We start from the raw sequence: 26289 nt of genomic DNA, 5'->3' as shown, positions 1-26289 counted from the left end.
CTCCGCCCGAAGCGGAACCACCGTATACATCCTGCTCACCGTTGTTGAGTAGTCTTGCTGTTCGTCCCAGTTTATCTTTACGTCCACCCTATGAAGCTTTCCAAGCTGAGACATACTAATGGGTCGAGCGCGAAGCTTCAGGGCCCCCCTCTTCAGATTGCCGTAGGGGTTGCCGGCCTGAGCTAGCAACAATGACACATCTTCTAGCTCGACAAGATTCTGTAACGGCTCTCGAATGGCATGACCAAGGTATCTAACTCCACCGGGAACCGATGCCCAGCTCCAAGAGGGTGCATCAGCGAGGTACGATGCTCTTGAAGTGACAGAACACGGATCTGGGGAGTACCAAGAGAGGCATTGCAATAGGTGCGCCTCCCAGATGCCCGCAAAATATCGCTTCCCGAATTGCTCTCGTGGTACAGACTTCGCGATAGATGATAACGCTATCAGACGGTCTGCGTGATTCGTGAAGGATGACTCTGAATAGTATTCGATGAAAAAGAGCCAATTTCTGGGGGTCATGTAACAAGCATGGTGTCGTTCTTCGGGGAGGCTATCTTGAAATGGAGTCATATCCAAATCGGATTCCAGACACTCCCGGAAAACACCCTCCTCGGTGAAATGTAGTAATCTTCGCGAGAGGAGGCGTTCCTGTGCGACCCAGCCTCGTCTATTCAAAGCGGAACGAAGAACCGAGAAGCGAAACGCCGAGTTCTCTGGATGAAGGTACGAAGAAACTCTGGTTCCATCTCCGAGTTGTTGAAGAATGTCACATGGTTTCATGCAGTCGATCCCAACTTTGTGTAGAAAACCGTCGTTGGGATCCCTAGAGCAGGTAGCAGAAATAGTGCACATAGCGTTTTGATAAACAAGCCACATACGCGGTCCTTCTACGTTCCAGTCAGCATGATTCCCATGTGCGCTTGGTTGAACGATGCACAAGGCGTCAATCCAGATGAAACGTATTCCTAGGCCTCGTGCAACGATAACCGCATCTTGAAAGGTCTGCGGCATGCTGGCAAAAGACAATACCCGGTTCCCGATAAATGCCTCTCGCAGCATGCAGTCCGGTGGCCCTTTGCCCCAGCGATAGCTTAACGTACAGTAGTTAGAAAGCTCGTCAATCGTGGCGTATGCCGCAGCAATCCATGATTGCACGTCAATTGTGACGATCTCATTCTCATGACTAAGGTCCAGTAAGCGACGTGGTAGTGAAGATGCCCTGCGAGATGGATCCAAGTCCACTGGCTTACAGCCAACATGTGTTTCGTTTTCGCTGAGCACACAATCTTGGAAAAGCTGACAAGCGCGCAAGATCGGGGCATCATCGGATGCGAAAGACAAGAATGGGTCAGTGGCAGCGCTGGGTCTGAGGAGAAATTGGATGGTGTTGACTCCAGGGTGCAAACGTAACGAGATTTCCTCTATGGAGTCGTGGCGCCAGTGGTTGCAAATCAGAGATATCTTGTTGTGGAATTCCTGAAGCACGAACGCGACTTCCATATAGGCCATGTAGGCTTTCCCTAGGTAATTCCGGAAGAAGCAACACACGTCGCAACCAGTTTCAGCGTCCCTAATCAGTTCGTGTCCGGAATTCCATGTTCGAAGCTCTTGGAGCACGGTTTGCCCGTCGCACTTCGGGACTACAATTTTACTGCACTCAGCACACCGAGGCATCGTGAACGCTCCTTTAAGGTTGCGATCCGACAGGACCGAGAAGCATGAGCGTTGTGGAAAGACCCGAGAGCGGAGGCACGCAGCCCCAGGACACAAGGAAGGCGCCGATAGAGTCGCGAGTGGATTTTGACGGAATGCTTCAGGAGTAGACGGCGAAGAGGTCAATGAAGAAGGCTGTTGCCGCAATGACGACGTAACGACTCTCAAAGTCGAAGTCGAGAAAGATGTGAGTGATGCGCAGCACGCCAGGCAGAATAATAGAAGGCGACGAGGACATCCGTCCCTCACTCGTCTGCGGGGTACACCAGCTGTGCCACCATCATGCAGGACGCACCAAACCTTCGCATTCGCGATTCACGACATCCAATCCAATCTGTCCATACCGTCAATGCCGTCATCGAATATAATCGTATCGCCGAAAGTGCGATTCGGTATTGGCTCGCTGCGAGCTGCCAGCTCTTGCGGGTGGTGGTGGTGGTGAACGAGGAAAGGAGTCAGGGCGCGGTTGCCTCCTTGTCGCCTCTTCAGCAGCAGCCGCCACGCATCACACGCTGAAGGCTCGACAGGAAACGGAAAGCAGCTTGGACAATAAGGCTTTCTTATCCACCATACATATATTACGCCGATGATCATGGGCATGCAAGTTGATTCAGTCCGAAATATCCATCGATGCAATCACAGATTGGAAGCGAGTAGATCACTGAGCCATCGAGATGTTGTGACAATGTTCAATGTTTCTTTACCACTACTTCCCCAAACTACCTACGCTACGCTATGCTATCCCTCTGTCTGTCTGTCTCTCTGTCCCTCCATCCTATCATACACTAGAACTTGGTATCCATACCCATAACCAATCAATAAAACCCCCTCAAATCCCCAGCCAAGAAGTCATAATACGCCATAAAAATGCTCAAACCCCCCAACCCCTCAACCAGAAACGCCCAAGCCCATCTCAGCAGCCACCCGTTCTTCATCCTAATAAACCACAGGTACAGCCGTAGGACCCCATCTCTCATGCACACGCATCTTGACAGCGAAGCTCTCAAACTGCCATGTCTTACTCCGCTTATCGAGTGTCTGTTGAAACCTTGTGCCAGTACAGGTACCGATGGCATAGATCCCGTCGTGCGCCTTTGAGTTATTACATCCGTAGCAGACCTATCGTCTACGGTAGATATCCGCATCTCTTTCTCTGTTATCCCGAACATCGCGTCTTTGGTCCCTGCGGTCTGGACTGCGTGACCGTGTCCGTCCGTCTCTTCGTTCCCTCGCAAAGCCTCTGGCATCATTCCGATCGGGTCGATCTCTGTACGCGCGGTTGCGGTCTGACCGGTCATCTGTGTATCCTTCTCTCGAGTTACCCGAATCGCGCGAGCCGCGGCGAGCTCCTCGATCGTCTGGTTCGCGAGAACGGCGGGGGCCTTCTGCGCTGTAGCTGGGTATGTAGGTGTCGCCGCCGGCGGTAGCTGGCGGTTGTCTTCGGCGGTCTGCGCCATCGGGGCCGTAGCGAGGAACAGGTGGGAGGGGGTGACGGCCGTCTGCGGGGGGTGGTGGAAGACCGTTGTGGCCTCGGTCTGCGCCGTTTCCCCAGTTTGGTCGGCGGTCACCACCTGGTGGTGGGGGTGGAGGTCGGTGTTCGTAGCGGCGGTCGTAGCCTCCTCTTTGACCTCTGTCGACGCCTGGTGGACCGCGATCTTGTGGGCCGCCGTATCTTCGGTCGCCGTTTTGCCATGATTGTGGTGGTGGGCCTTGACCAGTCCATTCGCCGTTGGGCCCGCCGCCTACTGTTCCACCTTGTGGTGCTGGTGGTAGTGCTTGCTTCTGGCCTCGCGCGTTCCGTCGATCAAGCTCGTGTGAATCTGCAAAGGTGGGGATGTCTTCCTCGCGCATGGGAAGTGGCTGTTCTCGGAAGTATGGGTGGTCTATGGCGTCGATGGCGTTGATTCGTTTCCGCCAGTCGAGCCTCATGAGGTCTTTGATGAGCGATAGTCCGACGGGCGAGAGTTCGCGGAACCGTTGGGCGATAGTACCGGTGTGGACGGGGAATGCGCGTATGGGTTCGGCGCCAGGGAGATCGCGCCATCCCGGCATGCTGTCGTCGTTTGGTGACCCGACCAGCTCGAAGATGATCTGGGCTTGGTGAATGTCGCTCTGTCCTGCGAGGATGGGCTTGCGCTTGAACATCTCTCCAAATACACAACCCGCACCCCACATGTCGATGGCTGGCGTGTACTTCCTCAGCTGCAAAAGAAGCTCCGGAGGTCGATACCATCTAGTCACAACCAATGTAGTGTATTCGCGCTTCGCCTCGCCGTTGCCCCTGCCTCGTTGTGGTACCGCCTCGTCGTAGTGTCGTGCGAGACCGAAATCCGCTATTTGTAGGCGTCCGCGGTTGTTGATCAGAAGATTGGCGGCTTTCATGTCTCGATGTAGGATGTGGTTATCGTGGAGGTATCGCAGGCCCTTGAACAGTTGCAGCATGTAGCACTTGATTTGCGCCTCCTTGAACTGGACTTCGGGGTTGTCGAGGAGACCTGACAGATCGTGGTCGGCGTAGGGCGTGACCATGTACAGGATGGCGCGTTTCCTGCCCTCGGTCTTTGGTCGTTCCACGGCCATCTCTTCCAACTTGAGGACGTTGTCGTGCGACAGCATCTTGAGCAGCTTGATTTCTCGCAGCGCCGTAATAGGGAAGCCATCCTTTTCGTTGTGCATCAAGATCTTCTTCAGCGCAAAGATACTGCCGGTGGCCTTTTGTCGCGCCATGTGGACTTCACCAAAAGTACCCTCTCCAAGCTTCTTCATCATTTCGTATTCGCCGATCTTGCTGCATCCTTTGAAGCGTCGCTGCAGGGTCTGCGATGGCGTCGCGCCTGCCGAGTTCGCCATGTCGGCGGCGGTGGTGGTGGCTTGGGTTCGCGATGGAATGTTCGCGGCTACGCTTTGTACCGGCTGCTAGTGGTCCTCGGCGCAGATGTCCGCAGGAGAGTCGGGCTATTTCTCGAAACCGGTGGCGTGATGTAATGAGGTTTACGTGGTCGCGGTGGCATGCGCTGCCATGGATGGGAACTAGGAGGCAGAAGCTATTGTGCGGGCATGATAATAGGCGAAGACATTGTCGTTGGTGAAGGAGCAAAGAACGCGATCCACGGTTGATGGCACTGGCTTGGCGCCGCACGCTAGCGTAGCCTCCGATCGACCTTAACCACACGTCCATCACGAAAGACGTCAACAGGCCATTGCACTCCATAGCAACCAGGTACGATATGCCGCTACCCCTGGAAGACATCTCACGATACTGACAACCTCGCAGGCTCACAGACATCATGCAACCCACACGAGCCCGCATGGGCCCGCCCAAATATGCGCCGCACCCAAACCACCCCATCCACATCCACCCGGTCCGACCGCTATACCGATTCATGGCCACCGGCCTCGGCGCCTCCATGTGGTTCTTCGTACGTGAAGCGACCAGGTTGAAGGTGGCATAGCGCTAACAATGGCAGTTGATGTACCGCGCGAAGAAGGATGGCCCAGCGCTCCTCGGCTGGAAGCACCCATGGGACCACTGAGCTCTTGATGAGCATCAGCAGGGGTGTAGGATTACATGACAAGCAATCGAGGTCGATATTGGGCACAGCGCATGTACATACCATGGATGACGCAGGATGCGGAAACCAAGACCGGTAGCTGTGATATCCCGCGCAGACAGCGCCAAGAAATCAGAACTCCAAGAAGATCATGCCAATCGTACCACTGTCATGAATAAGTGCTCATACTGGTGATCTTGGTATGAGCATATACAAACGGTTCAGCAAAACATTGTAAGATCTACTTCGGCTGCAGCTCACGTTGCGCCGGTGCCCAGCAGTTTTGCACTTTCACTACCACGAAGACCTACCACAATAGCTACAATAGCAGCTGACCCGCAACGCGCTTTGCTGACAGTCTTGGCGACTCGAACAATGCTTTAACCCGCGCCGCCTCTGACGCTGTGAACTACCATCGCCCCTCTGCTACCCAGCTCAACACCACTGGCACAGACGCACTTCTCGCACCCACGCTCCCTGAACCATCAGCGCTTCCATCGGTTGATCTCTTCCATCACAGACTTTCATCCGCTGTGCACTTCACAGTCTTCGCTAGACACATCGCTCACCACCGGTCCTGCTTCGCCGCTCCTTATTACAGACGCGTATACAGTCGACTATCGTCACCTCCGAGCACAGACTTGTCGACAGCAGTCTTGTAAGGGCGTTGTCAATAACTCAATGGGTCAAGACTAACACCACAAAGGCCATGGACACTGCTACCATGTTCGCCAGCGGCGCATCGTATGACTCGTCGATGGTTGGTATCACGTTATGATAGCCAGACTCGTGATTAACATCTCATAGCCTGCACAACCCCCAGGGAGCCATGATCTCGCGCACGTCAAAGCAGCGCTCAGCGGCTTCACCGACCTCGCCATCGACAAGAACATTGAGCGCACCACCGTCATATACGTCGTCGGCTCTACTCTTCCCAAGCGAGTCCGCAAGCAAGGCGTCAAAGACATTGGTTCATCCCTGAACAGCATCTTCCGCAGGGACAAGATTTTCCACAACGACAAGGAGGCTTTGGATTCGCTCGAGGGCATACTGAGCAAAGCCATTGACTACCACATCACCGCCACGGACATCGCGATCACCGACGATCGGTACAAGGAGTTAACCGCTGCTATCAAGTTCGAGCTTGAACATATATCAGACAAGCAGGACTTTTTCGCTCTAATTAGCCGTTTCGTCTCCAAGGTCAGTGATTGCTCGGGGGTGCCTGTGCCTGCAGCCATCCTCGCTGCCAAGCGGAATGTGACTTCGAGCTCGGTCGCTGGGCACTGGCAGACCAACACACTTCCGATGAAAACTGGCTCCAACTGGAATGTCAGCCATGAGGGCAATGCAACCACTGCAGCTGAATCGGACGACATGGACTATGACATCGATGGTGCTCCAGATGTCCAGGCCAATTCCGCTCCAGAGTCTGGCAACTCTCCTTTCCTTGGCGCTGTCTTCACATTCCAGTCTGGAAATGTATCCCAGGAGTCGACTTCACCTGCACACACGAAGTTAGCGCCAAGGCAAGGGGATCACGGCTACCTTGACGGAATCTCTTACGAGCTTCGCCTAAAAGGGCTGGAGTTCTTCCATGACGAAGTGGAAAGAATGCACTGCAAATTGAGCCCTTTTCAGGGCATGCTGCTCGATCAGAATGGGCTTTACGAGCTGATGCATAGTCTGGATGCCAAGGTCCTCCATGACATACACATGGAAGTGTCATCTCGTTCTACTCCGCCGTCAGACACGTGGCTTGATGAGAAATACAAAGACGGGGTACAGATGGAGCTCATCGCCCTGGGTGATACAAGCAACTTCCTAGCAAGAGTAAAAGAGGTCTTGTACTCCAGAGACGTCGAGATGGCCGACGTATCAGATCACGATAGCTGGGCCGATCCAACGCTCAACCAAGAAGAGTTCGACGCGCTCAATCCTCTCAAAGCCCCACCTTTGCTACAGGGATTGTCTGTCGACAAGCGTCGACACTTTCTGTGTCGTATGCTACGCAAAGCGAAGCGCATGAACGCCAAAGCACGGTCAGCGCAGAAAGAGCGGTTACAGCCTTCAGAAATGATGGATATGGTGCATCAAGACGAACTCGCAGTCCTTCACCGCATCGACTCCGCGATGCAGGGCTCAATCTTCAAGCGAGATGATGCGGCGATCGAAAGAGCGTACGATACCCAGTCTGAGTCTGAACTCCGTGATTGCAGCAGACTGAACTCTTTCGTAAACAAAGTGAAGGGCTACCATCGGCGTCTGAGGAACTTCATCTCTTCGGCGAGGGGACATGTCGCAGACGCCTTCGGGTTGCGTGGCGACAGCGGCGCTGCTCATGCTGCTGATGCAGAGTATCACTCTCACCCTCGTCCACCAGTCCAAGACATCAAGGGCTCATTCATCTCCGCCCTTACGAACGCTATCAACGCCATAAACTCCAGCCTGAGCGCCACACACAACCTTAACCAGCTCCTTCTTCAGCCAGCCGAGGTGGCCGATCTCGTGTCCAGACTGGAAGCTCGCATGCGGAGCGACCTTGAGCAAAAGTACATCGACACGCCTTTGACATATCAGGAGCAAGAGACTCGATATGCTCAGGCTGCGAACCACTTCCTACAATGGATACAGGATGCTCGCTGCTTTGGTGAGACAGTCATGGGGTATCGTCAGTTGACATCTTGAGGGGATGTTTAGCAACGGTGCAATTACGATGGAAAACCCGTCGATCTCGTATCACGCAACTACATCGCAAAAGCGGCAGCTCAGCACCTCGTCCCCTCCCTACACCATCACTATCCCGTCACCTCACACCTTCAATCCCGACATACCCTTCTCAATATCCCTCTCCATCTTATCCAGCTCCACCATCATCTTCGCCCTTCCCGCAAAGTTCTCCAACCCCTTCGGTGTACTGTTAGGCCCAACCCTAGCCACCGCCTTACAATACTCCAATTTCTGCTCTTTCATATCCTCATTATCCCAATTATTGCCCTGCATTCTAGCGTTAACCATATCCGCCGCTTCGTGCTCCATCTTCCTCGCCAGAGTAAGCAGTTGCGGTGGAGAAAGCTCAGTGAAGTCATCCCAGAAGGGAGATACACCCGCATCCATACATGCAGCTAGTAGCTTTACTTCCATGCCACGAGCTAGCTTGGGAATCTTGACGTTGATGTCCATGAGGGTTTGGAAGAAATCGGTGATTGTCTCTGCGCGGGTTTGGTCCATGGTGAGCGGATTTGATGGGGTGTGGAGGCTTTGTGAGTTTGATGATGAAGGTAAGATCTTGCACTTGGTGCCTTTCCTCGGTGAAGAAGAGAAGAGGTGAATTGGTGGGGTGATTACTGGAAGTAGGTTTCCTCGCCTTATGAACGGTGGTACTTTGTTGCTGTGGAATGACTACATGTATATGCATTGTTTAGTCACTATGTTGCCGCTGCTCGGTGGTAGTTATCGGCGCGTTCCGCTCCACCATTGTGACAACGTGGTAATGTATCCGAATGAAAGCTATCAGCTCTGTGGTGTGCCAGTAAGGCAGAAAAGGTTAAGTAAAGGCCACTGATGAACCCGCAAATCAACCGTGGGTATATAATGTAATGTATCTTTCTTCCTAATTTTACAGTATTCTATTATTATTAACGCGTACCTCTTTATAGTCGCCTAGCGCTATAACTATTAGTATGTGCCTTATCCCGCGTAGAGGAGTCTTTATTAGTATTAGCTTGTGTATTATTTTAAGCGCTTACTAGATAGTATTCTACATACTACATTAAACACTCTACTACTAACACTAGTAGACAACTGTGACTTTTTCTAAGTTCCCCTTTCGCAAACCGTATGACCTTACGCAGGTCTACGCCTCCAATACACACCAGAACGTACAAGACCCTCCGCCTATACAGCATTCACTTCAGCTGCAACATATGCCATAGCTGCCTCTCCACGGACCATGGCAATGGGCAGCGCCACAGTCATTCACCAAGCGAAGGGAACCATCACATGATGTATTCAGCGACTCCCTGGGAGGATATAAACGCAGGCCAGCCGCCCGATGAAAGACCTTAACGCCCACCGACCAGCTCAACCACTTCAATCAGACTCTTGTAACTTTCAACCTTCTCATCAAAGTCCTTTCCAGCGGAGCGCGCTCGGCACGATCTTTCACTTCAATTCCACAACCACCAGCACACACCACCACAAGACATCAAGAGCTTTACAATGTCTTCTTTGTCCAGCCGCCAGACAATCAGTTCCGCTGTGCTTCTACAGAGAATCGGAGACACAGTCGCGCGCGGTGTCACAGGGCTTGCGACCAAGGCTGACATTGACGAGGTCAAGACTAGGCTGTCAAGGATAGAGTCCTTGCTTACCCAAGTGCTGCAAGATCGGCCACCTGCGCACCCTGCTGTACCAGATCAGGAAACTCCAACGGCTACCAATAACATAGAAGTCGGCGAAGATTCTTCACCCAAAGTTCGAGCTGAAACGCAGACTGACGTAGAGCACTCCGTCATCCTGACTTATAGAGCTCGTTGCTAACCAGATCTAGTCTGTTAAACCTCCAAGAGTTGTGCAAGAGGCCTACGTAAAGTATTTTGCCACCGTGTCGGAAGGGCAAGATGTACCGGTTAGTTAGGCTCCGTAGTCTTTCTGACTCGTACGTTAGTAACAACTTCAGCTTCCTCACCAGCCTCCCGCCACTACATCCGTTAGCGAACTGCCAACCCAAGCAACAGCTATCGATACCGCCTCGACCACAGCTGTGCTGTCATCAACGCCAGAAGAGCCGAGCGCGCCTACGCTTAACGAAGAGACGATCTCCGCCCGTTCCGTTGCTCAAGCTGAAGAAGACACACTATCGGATGAGGAGTTGAGGGCACTTCGACCGCTTCGTCAACAATCGACACGTCTTCTCTGCATCAATGAAGACTTTCGCTTTAAGACTCTAGTCGGCTTATACTACGCTCTCAAGTCGAGGAACCCAGCTCAATCGTCATCCCGGACCCGCCTCCCCGAGAGCCAGCTGATCAGCATGGCGCGCTATGCAGAATTCGACATTCTTCGAGCCATAGATCGAAGGCTCATAAGGAGGCAATTGGCCTCGGTCCCATCTCTTATACTCAATGAGTACTCAACTGGTCGGCAGATGATGTGGAGCAGCTTCATATATAGCAGCAACTTCTCCGCGCTGATCCATAGATATCAGCGGTCCGTGCGTGATATCCTGAGGCAGAGTAGACGAGTCACTCGGTCGCAGTCTCCTCAGCAGATAGGAGCTTTCGTCACCGTTCCTCGTGGCCGGGCTGGATACCGCTATCGATCCGCGTCGAGGTCTGCGAGCGCGGATTATGGCGGTCAGGCACCAGTGACTGGTTTGGATCAGGACATGCACCAGGCGGCAAGTAACAGTGACTTCTCTTTCCCGAGCGCTCCTACACGGATTTCCTCCTCGATGGCACCTGGTTCGCTCGTGGCGTATAGCGATATGCTTATGGACGCTGATTTGGCACTTCTCAAAGAACCCACGTCGGCCAAGCCATACAACATCAAGCTCGCCAACGAACTTCGCGGCCACACTCTCGTCGGGTTTTACGACAAGCTCGTGGAGGCCAACACCTTGATTTCCCACCTCAAGCACGACGAAGACCTCCAGCATGCGCTCGTTGAAGCCTACCAAGTTATGGGCACAGCACCGTTCTGGAATGACTTCATGCCGCTTGAGACCCAGGAGCTGTTCAGGCTAGCGAAGCAAATCGAAGACGAAGTTCTGGGCCGTCTGCTGATGGGCGTACGGAGTAAGAAGCTCGAGGTTTCTCACGAAAACGAGTACATCCGACTAACGGCGAGGTATGGTCCGAGAACCGATGCAATGGGCCTGAGGGAGTTCGCAGCTTTGGCTGCGAAGATTCTCGATCCGATGGAGGTATAGGGTCTGAGGGTGCAGAGTCTCTTCCTCGGATGCGCGGCACGCTACTGAGGTAGCGTCAGCGCCGCAAACTCTAAGGCAGACCTGTTACCCAGGCGGAGGGGTAGGATGGCGCGAGGAGGAGAGGAATGGATCGAGTTGTACATTGCTAGCCATAGCGAGAAGAAAACCATTCAACAAGTGAATGGTGGAGCCCTCGGGTTCGATGCAAGAGTGGGGTTTGGCGAAATTACGACGCGACGACGAGATTGGCGAGAAGGAGAGTATGCATGTTCGAGATGGCGGGACTTAAATCGCGTGGTGCGCAGAAGTACCAGAAACGATTTGTAAGAAAACATATCCAGACAATTGATGAGGCTATGCAGAACAACCGAAGTAGAGAAGCCGTATGACAGTCTGCCAAGCGCAGGCGTTCGCACATACCGCTATGAGGAGACATGACTTGAGTAATTGCGATGAGATTCAATACAGTCTAGTCCCACGAACATGCGTTCCAATAGTGCAATGTGTGAGGCGCGTCAATAAAAAGAACCAGGAAGTCGCGTCGGACCAACGCGCACCACAGTAGTCGCGCTATGACGTATGCCAACCCAAGCGACCATCCTCAACATCTTCCTTCTTCAACCGCACGATAACATTGGCATTGGTTTTGTTGCCTGTTGATCCAATCTCTATCATCAAAAAGCGTTCGAGTAACATTACCCCACAACATGACGCCAACTAAAAAACGCCTCGAAAAAGAGTACCACGGCCTGCGCAAAACCCCCGCGGACGGCTACCACGTCGAACTAAGACACGGCGACATCTTCGAATGGACAGGCACCCTCCACGGTCTCGATAACTCCCCCTACGAAGGCGGCACCTTCGCCTTCCACATCCAATTCACCGACGAATACCCAGAGGCACCACCTAAAGTCAACTTCACGACCAAGATCTACCATCCCAACGTTGATGGTAGGACCGGTGTTGTGAGTTGGAAGATGTTGGGAGAAGATTGGCATCACAATAATACGACGGAGAAGGTGCTGATGAGTTTAAGGACGCTGTTGGATCATCCGGAGTTGGAGAGCGCGGTCGAGGTGAAGATTGCGAACGAGTATGCGAATGAGAGGGGGAAGTTTGAGAAACATGCGAAGGAGTGGACGGGGAGGTGTGCGAAGGAAGGGGCTGCGTCGACTGGCTTTACGTAGAGGAAGAGGGTGTGACCTTTTGTAGGTGAATGATGGGACGGAGGAGCTTATTTAGACACGCCTTTCTCGCGGAGAAGCGCATATTCATGCGATTATTCTTATCAGTTGCGACATATCCGCAAGAACTCCGGAGGATGTCCATTTCGGTACTCATGCTGGTAGTGTATAATCCCTCTGATAGTATTATATACCCACAGAAAATATCTGAAGCTTACGCGATGAAAACTCCAAAACCGCTCCTGGGAGTCGTCTGATCAAAGATGTGAGAATCTTGTATTCATATACACGTTCCTCTGCGCCACATTCTTCCACTGATTCTGGAAACACAATTCTCTGTCAACTACCCCAATCTCACGCTGGATCTATGTCTTGTCGGCACCAGTCTACGGAAGGCTTCGCTCGGCCCAGACTTGGGTAACTACAGTTCTCAGCACTTGCGAGACGTGCTTTCTGCTGCTTACAGGGGATCGTGTATGTATGATCGAGGCAACGTCATTGGATTAGTAGATTGGGAAAGAGACATGGAGGCAACGCCCGAAGACACGATATAGCCTGTCGTACGACCAGTTTCATATTCGCTTTCCAATGGCCGCAGCATCGCCAACCCTATAGCCAAATTTTAGCAAGTCTTGCTCTTCAATCTGGGCTTTCTTCTCCAGTAACTCGTCAACATCCCACGTCGCACCCAGCAACCGGCCATTCAACCACATCCGCTTCTCAATGCTTAACCACACGCAAAACGCGCCACCAAGACCAACATCATCTGTGAGATCTACAAAGTCAGCAAAAGAATACCACAATCATGCAGCAATGCACTTACAAGATCGGAAGCTGTTAGGTGTAGTCTTATCCGCCATCTCAGTATTCACAGCCCCAGGATGCACAGCAACTGCTAGTATACCATCCGGACCATACTGCTCTGATAAAAACTCAACAAGACGTGCCTGCGCAAATTTCGAGATGCAATACGCAGTATTCGCAATGTGTCCGTTGGTGATGCATGCTGCAAAGGAGTTGATGGCGATAAACGTCTTCGCGCCATCACTCTCCTTTAGCAGCGGAACAAAATGATGCGCAACAAGATATGTGCCTTGTACATTTACGTCGAATACATCTTGGAAATCTTGCGGATTGCCTTGGTCAACTTTCAACACTACCGGTCCTGAGTACCCCGAATTGACGATCACAACGTCCAGCCTTTTCACTTCTTCTTTCACGTTCCTCGCAAGTTGCGCAACGCTTTCATTAGATGTTATATCGACTTCCAGGCTCTTGACCGATGTCGAAGAGTTAAGGGTTTGAGCTTGTTTTGCGACTGCTGCTAGCTCTTGGGCTGAAGATGACCTTGCTGCTAAGATGAGAGACGCGGCACCCGCTTGTGCATATGCGTATGCAATTCCGGCTCCAATGCCGCGAGATGCACCGATTATGAGGACGTTGAGCGGCTTTGGTAATTTGTTGGAAGCTGGGTCTAAGGCGGCGGTCGGTTTCTTATGTATCGTCTTTGTGAAACCGCTGGCGAGCGTGGTATCTCTTGTTCGTTGCGACATGGTGTAATTCTAAGCGGATCAAGGAAAAGACATCATGGAAGATGTTCGCGGCTCGTTCTCGATATAAAGGTGCGCCTTATCTGGCCCAAAGAGGGTTGGTCAAAATGAGTCATTCTGAGCCGACGCGATACATTCCAGCCTTTGCCTATCTTCATTGTTTCTCGCGCTCACATTATGCATCAAGATGGAGATGAAGTAGCGAACCGGGAATCCGCGTGACATGGGATGAGATCTTGGTACGGTCGTAGATCTGGCAGCGACCCCGCCGACATCGCATCTTACTCAGCACAAGAAGCTTCCCAAAGCTTGACAATACCTAAGTAACGCGCACTCTCACCCTAACAACATGATGCTGTTAGTAATTCAGCCTCCGGAATCACTAACAACGTCGGTGACGCCTTCGAAAGCGTAGATGGGCATATGACGCGAGGCGCTAATGTACCTAGCGCGATGGGCATGTGGGCCCAGCCCTTGACGCGTCTGGAACCACGATGGATACTCCTCTTTCGAGCAGACTTGACCCCCAACACTCCATCCCACCACTCTGCAAGCTCCGGGAACATCATGTACCAGTATGTGCTGCAGCAGCAAGCTTCAATTTATAAGCCCAAGTACGCCCTGTGGACGACCTCGGGACGAAAGCCATCCGTAAGCATTATTCGGATGCAGCTAGGCAATAGTAAGATACGCGAGCGAGACCTTTGACGACATTATGATTTGAAATGTAGTTCTTAGGAGCTTCGGGGTATAAATTATGAGGCTCCAGCCCCATCGGCAAGATCACTTCCCGCATACCACATCGACGGCATCACACCCTGAATACTTCAACATGACACGTACCCTCATCATCTTCGGCGCGGGGCCAGGAATCGGTAATCACGTGGCTTCTGAATTCGCGTCTAAAGGCATTGAGCATGTCATCCTTCTGTCGCGCAACACAGAACGTCTCGAGAAGGAAGATGCGCCTTTTGTCAGCAAAAGCAACTCCTCCGTCAGAGTCGACACCCTGCGCATCGATCTTGCGGATACAAAGGCTATCCCGGATGTACTAAAGCAGCTAGACAGCATGACCGCAGGCGAAGACGTAGAAGTCGTCTTCTTCAACGCTGCTCGCGTAAAGCCGAACGATGTTCTAGGCGTCAGCGTGGAGGAGATTGAGGAAGACTTCAAAGTAACGATTCCCTCTTCGACAACATCATTTCGGGACAGACGCTAACGGAGATATGTAGACCACGAACCTAGCCCTCTACGTCATAGCACAGCACTACATACCCAGACTCCAGAGCCTGGCCAAGTCAAACTCGTCGCTCAAGCCCGCTCTCCTCGTTACTAACAGCCATCTGCCGTGGGATCCTGTACCGCAACTCCTCTCACTGAGTCTGGTGAAGGCTTCGCAGAAGAACATGGTGGAGAGCTTCAGTCGTGCGTTCAGTGATAGCGGTGTGCACATCGGGCTTATCTATGTCGAGGGAGTTGTAGCGCCAGAGAATAAGGTGCTGAACCCTAAGACGATTGCAGAGAGGACTGTGGCATTCTGGGAGAGTGGGAAGGGGGTTGGTGTTCATGTCAAGGAGAAGTGATGTTGAAGTAATGAATGCGAATGTCAGAGATGAATACTATAAATGAAGCGTACCTGCGCACATCACCGACCGCATCGATGTTCGTAACATGATGTGGAAGTCGTGTTTTCTCTTTGGCCTGGACACGACGCGCAGTTGTCGACGTTCTTCGAGCCTCAAGACTACCTAGGTACAAAATAGCACTTTATGCATCGATGCCAAGCCCTTATCGTTGTAAAAGATCGCTGTGGTTTGATGAAGTAGGGGGTTGATGAGGTAGTCTTGGCAAGCCATTCGACAGCGTGCGGGCGGGACGCGTCGGGATGCTAGCCCCTCTTTTCGTCTCCGGATAAGAGACGCGTCGCACCACAATTCACTTTTAACCTCTTTCTTATCTCTTCTATATTTAATAGGTAGATTTAGTTATTATATATTTTATATATATTACAAAAGTTATAAGTAGCTTATTATTAATAAGTTATTATAGTACTATAAAATAAAATAGAACTAGATTTTAAAATTTTTATATATATATAAGTTAAAGAAGAGTATAGAAGCTTTATCTTTATAACTCTACTTTCTCTTTTATATATAATATATAAGATAGTATATCTTTTACTTTTTTAGTTTTTTATTACTCTTATATAAAACCTAAATAATACTACTATTACTATTACTATTTATATCTTCTCTAATATTATTACTATTACTTTTTTATATAAAAAATAAGCTCTTAAGTATTTAGTAATTTTATAAGCTTTTTAGTATTTTTTTTATATAAATATATATACTAAAAAGTTATATAGTTTAAAAATATATAGCTACTTCTTAAATACTTTATTAAGTAAGTAACGCTACTATATTCTTTATAAGTTATACTAATATCTTAAGTCTTATACTAATAGCTTAAACTTTTATTTAAAATAAGTAAGTAATAATATATAAGCTATTAACTTAAATAAAATACTTAGTATACTAGCCTACTTATAAAAAGTAGCTACTTATATATTAAAACTACTTTAGTAGTAATATTAAATACTAAAATAAAATAAATACTATACTTACTTTATATAATATATAAGTAAAAATATAAAAAAATATATAAGCTACTTAAATAATAATACTAAAGAAGATATAAAATATTAGATAGATAATAAATAATAGAACGTATAAATATTTATATTATAGATAAAGCGTTTAGAGCGTGTGTAACATGTATCCACGATTCACTTTCATTAACCTATTATCTCTCTTTTCGAATCGTGCGCATAGCACAACTATCTTGTTGCTCCCTTAACGCATACACAATTTTGTTACGGTATAAGGGTCGCGGACGCGACGGTTCGCCACATGTTCGTAGCCGCCCGTGTGTGCTTCGCGTCAGCCAATCTGGGTTCCTTCATTGACAGGGCCACACACAGCATGTCTGTCACGCGGGCAAGTTCAAGCCACTGACATCGGCTGAAGGCTGCAGCCCGCGGATGAGCTCGCTCATGACCAATCCACTGCCAGGACCCATGCAGATTCCGCTTGTACCTTGTCCCGTATTGACATAAACACCGCCTGGCATATACGGCTCTCGTGCTGCATTAGAGAGCTTCCCCATCAAAGTGCGCATTGGGATTTTTGCAATGATTGGCCTACCCTCAGCCAGGATCGGTCGATAACAGCGTCCGGTTTCCAATACTGCCAGCTCGATATCATCGATATCTACGAATTGTGAAGCGATTTCCTTCATGACGGCGATCGACGCGGCTTGAGGTATTACCTCTACCGCTGTTGCAGGCATGATTTCGGTATCGCCAACGTAGCCGCCTACGTAGAGTCGTCCGTCTCGATAATCGGATATTTCTACTGGCGCTCCAGCGACGTTTTCGACATACACTTGGTGGCAATACTCGGTGTTCGAAGGGCGCGGGGCCTTCAGAATCAGCCAGTTACCTGCGGATCGATCACTCGCCTCAAATTCGAGCTGGAAACTAGACGAGGGGAACAACTTCTCAAGGACTCTGCCACTCCATGATCCTGCCGCTATCACGAGGGTAGCGCACTCGACTTCGCGGAGCTCGTCGTTGTGCTTGATTGTGACTCCTGTCAGCTCTTCTTGTTCAGTGTGCACACGGTGAACCTCCGACTCAAAAAGCATCTTGACACCAAACTCTTCGCATTTCTGACGGAGAAATTCGATAAACTTGCGCGTGTCCCTTAGATCGATCAGCCGAGAGCGTTCTACGTCAAGTCGTGTATACGTACAAGCGTGCACAATCGTGTGGGTTACCCATGGTCACCTGGCAATACTGGTCTCGCCTGCGGATCCATTCTGGCAAAGGGTACTGGGCGTGAAACTCAGGCACTGGGTCCCTCGCACTCAACAACTTATGCCTCACGGTTTTTGCGTATCCCCATCTGATGGCGCCTTCATACGTTATCGCAAGTTGCTGGTGCAGCTTCCATGATAGATGGGCCAGCTCAGCAGTAGGAGCTATACGACCGTAATCCGACAAGACACCGTTAGCCTTTCCAGACGCAGAACTCACGACATCTGGAGATGTCTCGACGATGACAATAGTTTCTCCGGTCTTGCAAGCGCTCGCCAGGTAAAAGGCTGTGGCTAACCCGTTGATACCTGCTCCAATAATGACGGTTGTGGCGGATCGGGCCATTCTGTCGAGGGTTTTGGGACCAGACGCAACAGCGAGCAGGTATTGACACTGCAAGCAGCCGACTCAATTCCTTACATAGGCAGCAATCGGCGATGCGCTGTACGTGTCACGCATATCAAGCCCATGTGCCCATGTTGCTCGCCTGCAGATGCGGCATGCACTCAGCCCACCCGTGCCGCGTTACTGCATTACGTGAGCACCGGCGTTACGTTTCAATACCGTCGTGGTCATCATTCGAGAGTCACACTCGGATACAAACGTGTGTTAGACGGCTTGGCACGTCTGACATTGAGACTGAAGTTCTCTCCAGCCTCGGATCGGCGGACATACGCAACATCTATCCACGACTTCGGGCGGATCTATTATCGGCATGAAGATAAGTAGATTCGGACGCAATGGACTATCCCGTAAGACGCCAACCATCTGTAATGAGGCGAAATGAGATGCTGACACGTCGAGCGTAGTTCGGCCGCCGACGAAAGACGAAAGACACTCTCGACACCGAGTCTCTAGAGCGCGTCCTATCCTCCCTCTCGATAGCCGATTCAACGAACTTCAACGATGAAGATGTCTTCGGCCCGCTCGGACTGAACACGCTCTTCAGTTCACCTCAGCCTCTGGTGGATATTATCTTCGTGCATGGATTACAAGGAGGGTCTCGGAAGACATGGAGCAGCTCCAAAAGGCTGGAACATTTTTGGCCGAAAGAATGGTTGTCTAGAGACCCAGGCTTCCAGAACGCCCGCGTTCACAGCTTCGGATACAAGTCTGACTGGATGAACACCAAATCGAGTATCCTCAACATAAACCACATCGCTGGAACGCTACTAGCTTCCATACAGAGTTCTCCTTCAATGAGAGAGACGCCGCATTCCAAGATCATTTTCGTTGCGCACAGTATGGGTGGTCTTCTTGTGAAAAAGGTACGGCCGGCGTTATATCTGATAAGACATGAAGCTAACAATGGGAGGCGCACATCGAGGCTCATGGAAACCCCAACTATGAAGACATCGCAGGTCGGATTGCAAGCATCTTCTTCCTCGGTACTCCGCACAAAGGAGCCGAAAGCGCCAAGTCGGCGGAGCTACTCGTCGCTCTTTCACCGTTTCATGGTGCCAAACCCTATGTTAAGGACCTTCAACCCGCTTCCGTCATGATACAAACCATCAACAATGACTTCCCACGCTTCTCAAAGAACTTACAGCTATATTCGTTCTACGAGACTTTGGAAACTTGGGCAGGCACATCACAAATGATAGTCAGCGCGGACTCCGCTGTTCTAGGCTACGAACATGAGAAAAGGATATCCATGAATAAGAACCACCGCGGCATATGCAAGTTCGAAAGTCCCAAAGACCCGGACTTCATCCTTCTTCGGAACTCGCTCTGTCAGGCGATAGAAACGATCATGCGACATGGTAAGTCATATTCGCAGTGTCGATTGGCCCCACTCACATTTCTTGCCACAGTGTCTTCGAAACAACATGCGCACGATGTGCAGATGCTGCGCGGCCTGCAAGAATATCTGGATGTGCGCGACAGACCGGAAGACGATCTTTGCGAGCTGGAGGACCTCGCGCTCCCGGGTTCGGGTCTGTGGTTCTTGGATCTGGAGTTGTTCCGCAACTGGCGTGATAGCACCGTGTACGACATGATTCTGCCAGCGAGTCCAACCATCCCTCAGTCTCTGGAAGTCTTATGGGTCAATGCTATGCCCGGCGCAGGGAAATCTACCTTGGCAAGCCAGATCGTGGGCCATCTTGAAGCTGTCAACATGGACTGTTGCTACTATTTCTTCTCGTTAGAAGAACGATCTAAGTCAACGGTCAGTGGCATGTTGCGATCCATAGCATATCAAATGGCGCTACTGAACCCTTGTGTCCGGGAGAAGCTTCTGCGGCTGAAGGAGACTGGCGTTCAGTTCGATAGCTCGAAAGAGAAGATCATATGGCGGAAGCTCTTTGTTGGCGGTATTTTCACATGCCCCATCCGTCGACCGCAGTACTGGATTATCGATGCTTTGGACGAATGCCGCGACTTCGAAGTGTTCCTCAACATGATCAGCAAACTGGAAGCGGTCTATCAGATAAAGATACTAATCACCAGCCGACCAACGCCGCAAATTAGGACAAAAATGGCCGTTGTAGGTGCGAGGGTATCTGAACACAGTTTCGGGGCTGACGACATTCAACACAACATCAAGAGATACGTGGAGAACGGCCTACAATCACACAACCTTCAACGGGAGCCAGTGGAACGTCGGTTACATCTCACTGAGAAGATACTACAAAAGTCTGAAGGCTGTTTCCTCTGGGTGCAGTTGGTGATGGAAAAGCTAGAGCATGCTTATAGCATTGAAGACGTTGAGCGCATTTTGGACGAGATGCCACCTGGCATGGACAAGCTTTACAAAAGGACGCTGACGGAAATTCTGGATACCGACGAGGAGGGCAAGAAGCTTACGAAAGCCATCTTAAGTATCGTCGTGTGTGCCATGTACCCATTGACCGTTGCGGAACTTGCTAATGCATTGAAAATCCACCTTCGGATTACATTGCTTGAACATGCCATCAAATCAGCATGTGGCAATCTCATATTTGTCGACAGGTCCAGCCGCGTGTGCTTAGTGCATCAGACAGCCCGCGACTACCTGCTGAACTACGGGCTTTTTGAGACTTTCGCAACAAACTCGACGAATGCACACCATTCTCTAGCGACGTTATGTCTGGAGTACCTCAAGAGTTCCCAGATGAGACCCGTACGGATGCTGGCCTCTCCTGGACCGTCCACAGTGCGCATCGACCGCCGACTTGAGACGTCGCCGTTCGCCCAATACGCATGTCTTCATTTCAGTGATCACGTCCGTCGAGGAACTTCTGAAGACGACATTCTGTTGGACAGCATCTACAAGTTTCTCACAACGAACGGCCTGAGCTGGATCGAACACGTTGCCGCGACTGGAAAGCTGCGACCCCTCATACAAGCCTCGCAAAATCTACGCGGCTTCCTACAAGCACGAGCAAAGCACAAGCCATTGATCGACAAGAAATCACAGTGCGTGCAGCAATGGTCTATAGACCTGGTTCGTGTTGTGGCCAAATTCGGCAAGAATCTACTCAGGCTACCTCAGTCGATCTACGGACTCATTCCTCCCCTAGTACCGCGCGAGAGTGCTTTCCTCCTTCAGTATGACAGCCGCAGGGGTATTGATGTAGTCGGTATCTCGAACGACTCATGGGACGATCGGCTCTGCGGTATGTCTTTCCATGGGAAGCTTGCCACTGCAGTCGCGAGCGGAGAGTCTACATTTGCTGTCGGCTTACAAAGCGGGATGGTGTTTGTATATGACCATGCTACGTTCCAGGAGATTTGCTCATTCCAACATAAAGAGATGGTCAAGATCCTGCACTACAGCTCATCGGGTGACATGTTGGTTTCCGCAGGACTGAGACTCGTGAAGCTCTGGAACGTTTTTGATGGCGTCAAAGTGTGGGAAGAGAAAGTTACCGCTGAGCCATTGGCACTCTCATTTGCTCAAGAGGATCGCCAGATTATCGGCATTACAAGAAACAATGTTCTGGTGGTACGAGATTCCACGGACGGCAGACTTTTGAAGATGACTGTGCGCCCCTACTCGAATGCAGGACGAGGTCTCCAGCTTTTTCCTGGTGGCGACATAACATGTGCCAGTCTTGATGTCGCTTCGAACATGCTTGCCACAGTACATCGTGGTCATCCGATCATTCTATCAGAGCTCGATACCAACGAAGAGATTGGTCAATGCGAGCCCGACTCGAGCTTCAACGCCGAAACGTTCGACTTCTTAGAGCCTGCTGCCGCGATAGAGTTCTGCCCAAGCTCAGACATCAATTTGCTAGCCGTTGTCTACCGAGACGGAGGGCTTGCAACGTACGATCCCAGCGCCCAAGGTGCGTTGATCGACATGGTTCATGACTTCGAAGTCGAAAAACTTGCCTGTAGCCCCGATGGTCGCACGCTCGCGGTCGGTGACAGTACTGGTGCGATATTACTTTACGAGGCCGAGACGCTGAGACTTCTTTACAAGATAACTCATAAGTCAAATCATGCCATCCGGAAAATCACGTTCAGTGCCAACAGCGAGCGTCTTATCGATATCCGCGAGTCGCAATGCAATGTGTGGGAGCCGCCAGTCTTGATGCGCACAGAACCTCAAGAGACGGAGAGCATGTCAGATATGCTGCCAACGCACGACGAGAATGTTATAGTAGAAGAGGAAGTAGCGGAGATCTCTGCTGTAGCTGCCACGGCTTGCGGCAAGTTCGTTTTGTGCGGTACCGATAACGGCGCTGTGGCATTGCACCAGACGGAAAAGGGAAGCCGCATTCAGCTCCTGTACGAACATGCGACAGGTAGCTGGATATCCCAAATCGCCATCAGCCCTAGGACTATCGCGAGCATTGGCGGAACGAACGAGCTCATCGTAAAATCGTACCAGGCTCTAGGCCAATGGGCGTGCAAGGATATTCTGCACATACACTACCAAGAGCCTATACGCCAGCTGCTCTTCAACGATCAAGGCTCCAAGCTGTTAGTCGTTTTGAACGACTCAGTCGTACATTTCGACCTAGAAGCTGATGGAATCAGCAGCAAATCTGAGCCGACGTCCGATGAAATCTGGGCTAACGACCCCAGCCAACCAAACATGCTCTTCGCGATACAATACAATATCATCACGCAATATTCATGGAACGACTTTAGTTTGCTATCAACCCTGGGGAAGACGGAGATATTTGCCGACGGAGAGCCAAAGTTGATCGTGCAACACGCAGCACCAACGTCCGGCCGAAAACACATCGGTATCGCGTTGTCCAAGGGTGGCAAGCGCCCATCCACGATACTTACTGCTCTGCTAGACTGCTCGAGCTTCCACAAAACAGGCGCAGCTCCACACGTACTGCACCCTATCGCGTCGGGCGATGCCACAAAAGTGGAGCACATCATCGGCATCCAGGGCAACAAGCTGTACTTCCTGGACAAGGACCTGTGGCTATGCTCACTCACCCTCGGTGTCCAAGGCGCTAAATGCGCACACCACATGTTCATTCCTGACGAGTGGCTCAAAGCGAACAACCGGCCTCTGCTACTCCTCACGACGAATGGTGAACTGGTGATTGCGAGAAAGGATGAAATTGCTGTCATCAAACGACCGTTAACCTACACTATTGCATTCTGATTGTGCCAAGGACTTGAAGAAATTATCGCCAACACGACGGTCCTGCGCCTACGCATTCTTCTCTGGAGCCGACTCGGACTCCTTCTGCGCTTCTTGCTGTGATAGCCAGCCTTCCAGGCCATCGGGGAACATATCCACTAGCTTCTTCGTTTCCTCCGTAAAGCTAGTTCGTGTGTTAGCGTGATCATATTTACTGGGAGTTCTTTCTTTCTTGTACGTACGTTTGACGATATCGTGGGTTTTGAGGGAATAGGGCGCAATCATGGAGTTGGCTTCGGCTGTCGCAGGTATCAGAATGGTCTTTCCATCAAATGATTACAAGCTTCGGCTACTTACAGATGGTACAGCGCATTCCTTGCTTCGAAATCTTCAATTGGATATGCAGCAGGATAGTGTTGCAGGTACGCCCTTTGTTGGGCTTTGCCGAAGCGATATCGTGTCTTTGCGCGCATGGTCCTGATCTCGTCTATAGGAAGCAAAATGTCAGCTAACAGTCTACAAACTCGATCTGTCACTTACACTCATTATGGCCCCAGAAGCAACATGCGTCATACACGATCGGCACGTTGTTCTCGTGATCGGTCGAAGTGTTGCCATACCACAAATCGCCATGAATGAGTGAGGGCTTCACCTCCCGTCCGTTCATTTCCATAGGGCGCAAGAGCCTCGGTATGACCTTTTCGAAGAGCGGCTCGAGCAACTCTTCGATCTCCTGCGGGCGCTCACCCCCCTCCTTCTCATCATGCTCCAGCATCCTCCTCATATTCTGCACAAAGTATTCTTCCCAGGTTCGCGTCCAAGTATTGTCCTGCGACAGCTTGCCGTTGTGCGTCGTGACGTGATAACCGAACTTCATGCCATCGGGGCGTCGACCCCGCGTAAGCTCCTCAAAGCGCTCCTCGCTTTTGATGTGAAACTCGGCGAGCGTTCTGGTCAACTGGTCCATATCGGGTATCTCGGTATCCATGTCATGGAAGGCTTGCAGGAAGAAAGCGAGGTCTTCGTCGGAATCGAAAACGCCCCATCCGATGGGGATGGGTGAGAAGCCGGGCAGAACTTCGCGCATGTCGACGGCTGAGTGGTACTCGCCTTCTAGCATACTACGGCCATTCGGACCTGGCGCGACCTGTTTTCACATTAGTCAGATGGTTTTTCTGCGGTGTATTGACCTAGAGTAAGATACTCGTGAGACAGACTTTGATGAAGTAGGATTTCGGTGTCCCATCTGACGTTTCGACGTCGATTCGAGCGGATCGCGTCCACAGACTCGCGCCATGACCAACGGCAGTCACAATCTTTGATCCTTCTGGAAAGACTAGACAAAGGGCGTGTCAGGCAAAAAGTAAAGTACCAAGTCCGGGAGTTGGCCCTTACAGCGAACAACCGCATCGTCGACGTCAATAGAGGCGGAGAACCCGGCGGCAGCATCTGGCGCAAGTTCAAATGGGTTGGACATTGTTATGACGAGGCTAAATGGTGCAAATAAAAGGGATGAGGGTATCGCTAATTACGGATAAAGTTGTTACTGTCCATCATTCAAACCCACAAGGCTGAAGCCAACAACCCCTCATCGGATTGCCCGTTCACCCCAAATCAGCTGTACGTGCGTGCGACGCGGGCACAGCCCTGGTAGTGTGTGCATGTCGTGTGATTATGTGGTTTTGGGCTGTCTAATGGTTTTCAAAACGCGTAAGCAGAGTTCATACAAGTGATTGGGGGGAGTTCTTACCCCGCATGCGGGTGAAGGAACACTGTGGCACGGCACGCCGCGTAGATGACGAGTAAGACTCAGCGAGGATGACTAGTGGTGGCTGGATAGCTTTCAAGCAAAGGCGGCTCGGTGTAGCGTTCGGGTCGTTCTTGTGCCGGAGAAGAGTTCGATGTAGGTTGGAGTGGTAGACCTGTATGCGAGCCTTGCGGTTGTTATGCGAATGTTGAATGCACCGTCTTCCGTCACCATCACTGTCACTACCACCTTCTTCGTCGTTATGACCTTCTCCTTGACCATCTCTCCAGATTGCACTTCTGAAGCAGACAATAGTTTCGGTAGTTCATGCGCGTCAGATCCACCGTCGCCTCGCAATATTCATCCCATTCCGCCCTCTCGCTGTTCTAATGAATCAACTCTTATTTCGTCCTTCTGCCTTTGCTTCGCCTTCATCTCTTTCCTCATTCTTCTCATCTGTATCTCCACTACTCTCATGCTGAGGCGAAGCATTGTCATCCCTGGGGCCATTGCTGCTGTGTCGAAGGAAAGGAGTAAGGGTGTCGACGCGAAAACGACTCGTCCAGTGACCGGTTCCGTGGGGTGTGATGGTTGTGCGTGTATTTGGACGAAGAATTGGATAAGATTATCTAGGTAGGATTAAGTAAATGTGCTACGACTGCTGTTGGAACTATCGCTGGGCTAGAAAGCTAGGTAAAGACTGTGGTGACGAAAAACGACTAACGTACAGCCGAGGAGTGTCGTGAAGTTAGCTAGGAAGGTTTCTAGCTTACATCGCTTGGATGCAGTTATCCCAAGGGATGTGGTCATCTTGGCGGGAGGGGAAAATAGCACAGCGACACTGGTCGGTCACTAGTAGAAAAAGTAATAACCTAGGTATCTTCGTGGAGGAAAGAAAGCACCGAGGCGACTGCTGTCAAGCATAGCAGTTGATGCACGCCGTTTCGTTGACTCACATACTGTTCGCAACAGAACCTTGATGTTCGCCATGCGAACAAAGCAGAGAGAGGCCGTGTCACGAGGAGGCACAGTAAACCCCCGCCCTTTTCCAAGTCAGCAAACGGCATCCTAACTCCCATGCCATGGACCAAGGAACCAAGTTCGGTACAAACCTAATGTTCACCTTTCCCCGCTGCATAATCCACCAGCACAGCCAAGTCCCAAGTCCCAAGTACGCACATGACCAGTAT

General features: G+C 50.9%; 11 protein-coding genes across 11 annotated transcripts; 6 read left to right on the top strand and 5 right to left on the bottom strand.

Annotated features, from left to right (window-relative positions):
- Nucleotides 1-2835: 2835 nt before the first annotated feature.
- Nucleotides 2836-4566, bottom strand: J4E85_010829 (uncharacterized protein; the record flags this gene model as incomplete). The annotated part of the gene is made up of 1 exon (XM_051475033.1): nucleotides 2836-4566. The coding sequence occupies one exon, from the start codon at nucleotides 4564-4566 to the stop codon at nucleotides 2836-2838; it is 1731 nt and encodes a 576-aa protein (XP_051321250.1).
- Nucleotides 4567-5003: 437 nt separating this feature from the next.
- J4E85_010828 (uncharacterized protein) lies at nucleotides 5004-5249 on the top strand (the record flags this gene model as incomplete). Its single annotated transcript, XM_051475032.1, has 2 exons — nucleotides 5004-5135; nucleotides 5184-5249. 2 exons carry the CDS (start codon nucleotides 5004-5006, stop codon nucleotides 5247-5249), a joined length of 198 nt encoding a protein of 65 aa, XP_051321249.1.
- Nucleotides 5250-5976: 727 nt separating this feature from the next.
- J4E85_010827 (uncharacterized protein) lies at nucleotides 5977-7955 on the top strand (the record flags this gene model as incomplete). Its single annotated transcript, XM_051475031.1, has 2 exons — nucleotides 5977-6027; nucleotides 6075-7955. 2 exons carry the CDS (start codon nucleotides 5977-5979, stop codon nucleotides 7953-7955), a joined length of 1932 nt encoding a protein of 643 aa, XP_051321248.1.
- Nucleotides 7956-8078: 123 nt separating this feature from the next.
- J4E85_010826 (uncharacterized protein) lies at nucleotides 8079-8498 on the bottom strand (the record flags this gene model as incomplete). Its single annotated transcript, XM_051475030.1, has 1 exon — nucleotides 8079-8498. One exon carries the CDS (start codon nucleotides 8496-8498, stop codon nucleotides 8079-8081), a length of 420 nt encoding a protein of 139 aa, XP_051321247.1.
- A 990-nt stretch (nucleotides 8499-9488) lies between these two features.
- J4E85_010825 (uncharacterized protein) lies at nucleotides 9489-11199 on the top strand (the record flags this gene model as incomplete). The annotated part of the gene is made up of 3 exons (XM_051475029.1): nucleotides 9489-9767; nucleotides 9820-9897; nucleotides 9961-11199. The coding sequence occupies 3 exons, from the start codon at nucleotides 9489-9491 to the stop codon at nucleotides 11197-11199; spliced, it is 1596 nt and encodes a 531-aa protein (XP_051321246.1).
- Nucleotides 11200-11906: 707 nt separating this feature from the next.
- J4E85_010824 (uncharacterized protein) lies at nucleotides 11907-12386 on the top strand (the record flags this gene model as incomplete). The annotated part of the gene is made up of 1 exon (XM_051475028.1): nucleotides 11907-12386. The coding sequence occupies one exon, from the start codon at nucleotides 11907-11909 to the stop codon at nucleotides 12384-12386; it is 480 nt and encodes a 159-aa protein (XP_051321245.1).
- A 569-nt stretch (nucleotides 12387-12955) lies between these two features.
- J4E85_010823 (uncharacterized protein) lies at nucleotides 12956-13936 on the bottom strand (the record flags this gene model as incomplete). The annotated part of the gene is made up of 2 exons (XM_051475027.1): nucleotides 12956-13158; nucleotides 13207-13936. The coding sequence occupies 2 exons, from the start codon at nucleotides 13934-13936 to the stop codon at nucleotides 12956-12958; spliced, it is 933 nt and encodes a 310-aa protein (XP_051321244.1).
- Nucleotides 13937-14765: 829 nt separating this feature from the next.
- J4E85_010822 (uncharacterized protein) lies at nucleotides 14766-15516 on the top strand (the record flags this gene model as incomplete). The annotated part of the gene is made up of 2 exons (XM_051475026.1): nucleotides 14766-15107; nucleotides 15166-15516. 2 exons carry the CDS (start codon nucleotides 14766-14768, stop codon nucleotides 15514-15516), a joined length of 693 nt encoding a protein of 230 aa, XP_051321243.1.
- A 1408-nt stretch (nucleotides 15517-16924) lies between these two features.
- Nucleotides 16925-18158, bottom strand: J4E85_010821 (uncharacterized protein; the record flags this gene model as incomplete). The annotated part of the gene is made up of 2 exons (XM_051475025.1): nucleotides 16925-17724; nucleotides 17774-18158. The coding sequence occupies 2 exons, from the start codon at nucleotides 18156-18158 to the stop codon at nucleotides 16925-16927; spliced, it is 1185 nt and encodes a 394-aa protein (XP_051321242.1).
- An 854-nt stretch (nucleotides 18159-19012) lies between these two features.
- J4E85_010820 (uncharacterized protein) lies at nucleotides 19013-23373 on the top strand (the record flags this gene model as incomplete). The annotated part of the gene is made up of 3 exons (XM_051475024.1): nucleotides 19013-19081; nucleotides 19129-19576; nucleotides 19628-23373. 3 exons carry the CDS (start codon nucleotides 19013-19015, stop codon nucleotides 23371-23373), a joined length of 4263 nt encoding a protein of 1420 aa, XP_051321241.1.
- Nucleotides 23374-23421: 48 nt separating this feature from the next.
- On the bottom strand, nucleotides 23422-24829 carry J4E85_010819 (uncharacterized protein; the record flags this gene model as incomplete). The annotated part of the gene is made up of 5 exons (XM_051475023.1): nucleotides 23422-23536; nucleotides 23710-23839; nucleotides 23893-24499; nucleotides 24570-24688; nucleotides 24748-24829. 5 exons carry the CDS (start codon nucleotides 24827-24829, stop codon nucleotides 23422-23424), a joined length of 1053 nt encoding a protein of 350 aa, XP_051321240.1.
- Nucleotides 24830-26289: the final 1460 nt, after the last annotated feature.

This window comes from Alternaria conjuncta, assembly GCF_024043145.1.
Source record: "Alternaria conjuncta strain BMP 0040 chromosome Unknown scaffold_26, whole genome shotgun sequence".
Lineage (NCBI taxonomy): Eukaryota > Fungi > Ascomycota > Dothideomycetes > Pleosporales > Pleosporaceae > Alternaria > Alternaria conjuncta.
This window is presented reverse-complemented; position numbering and strand designations above follow the sequence as displayed.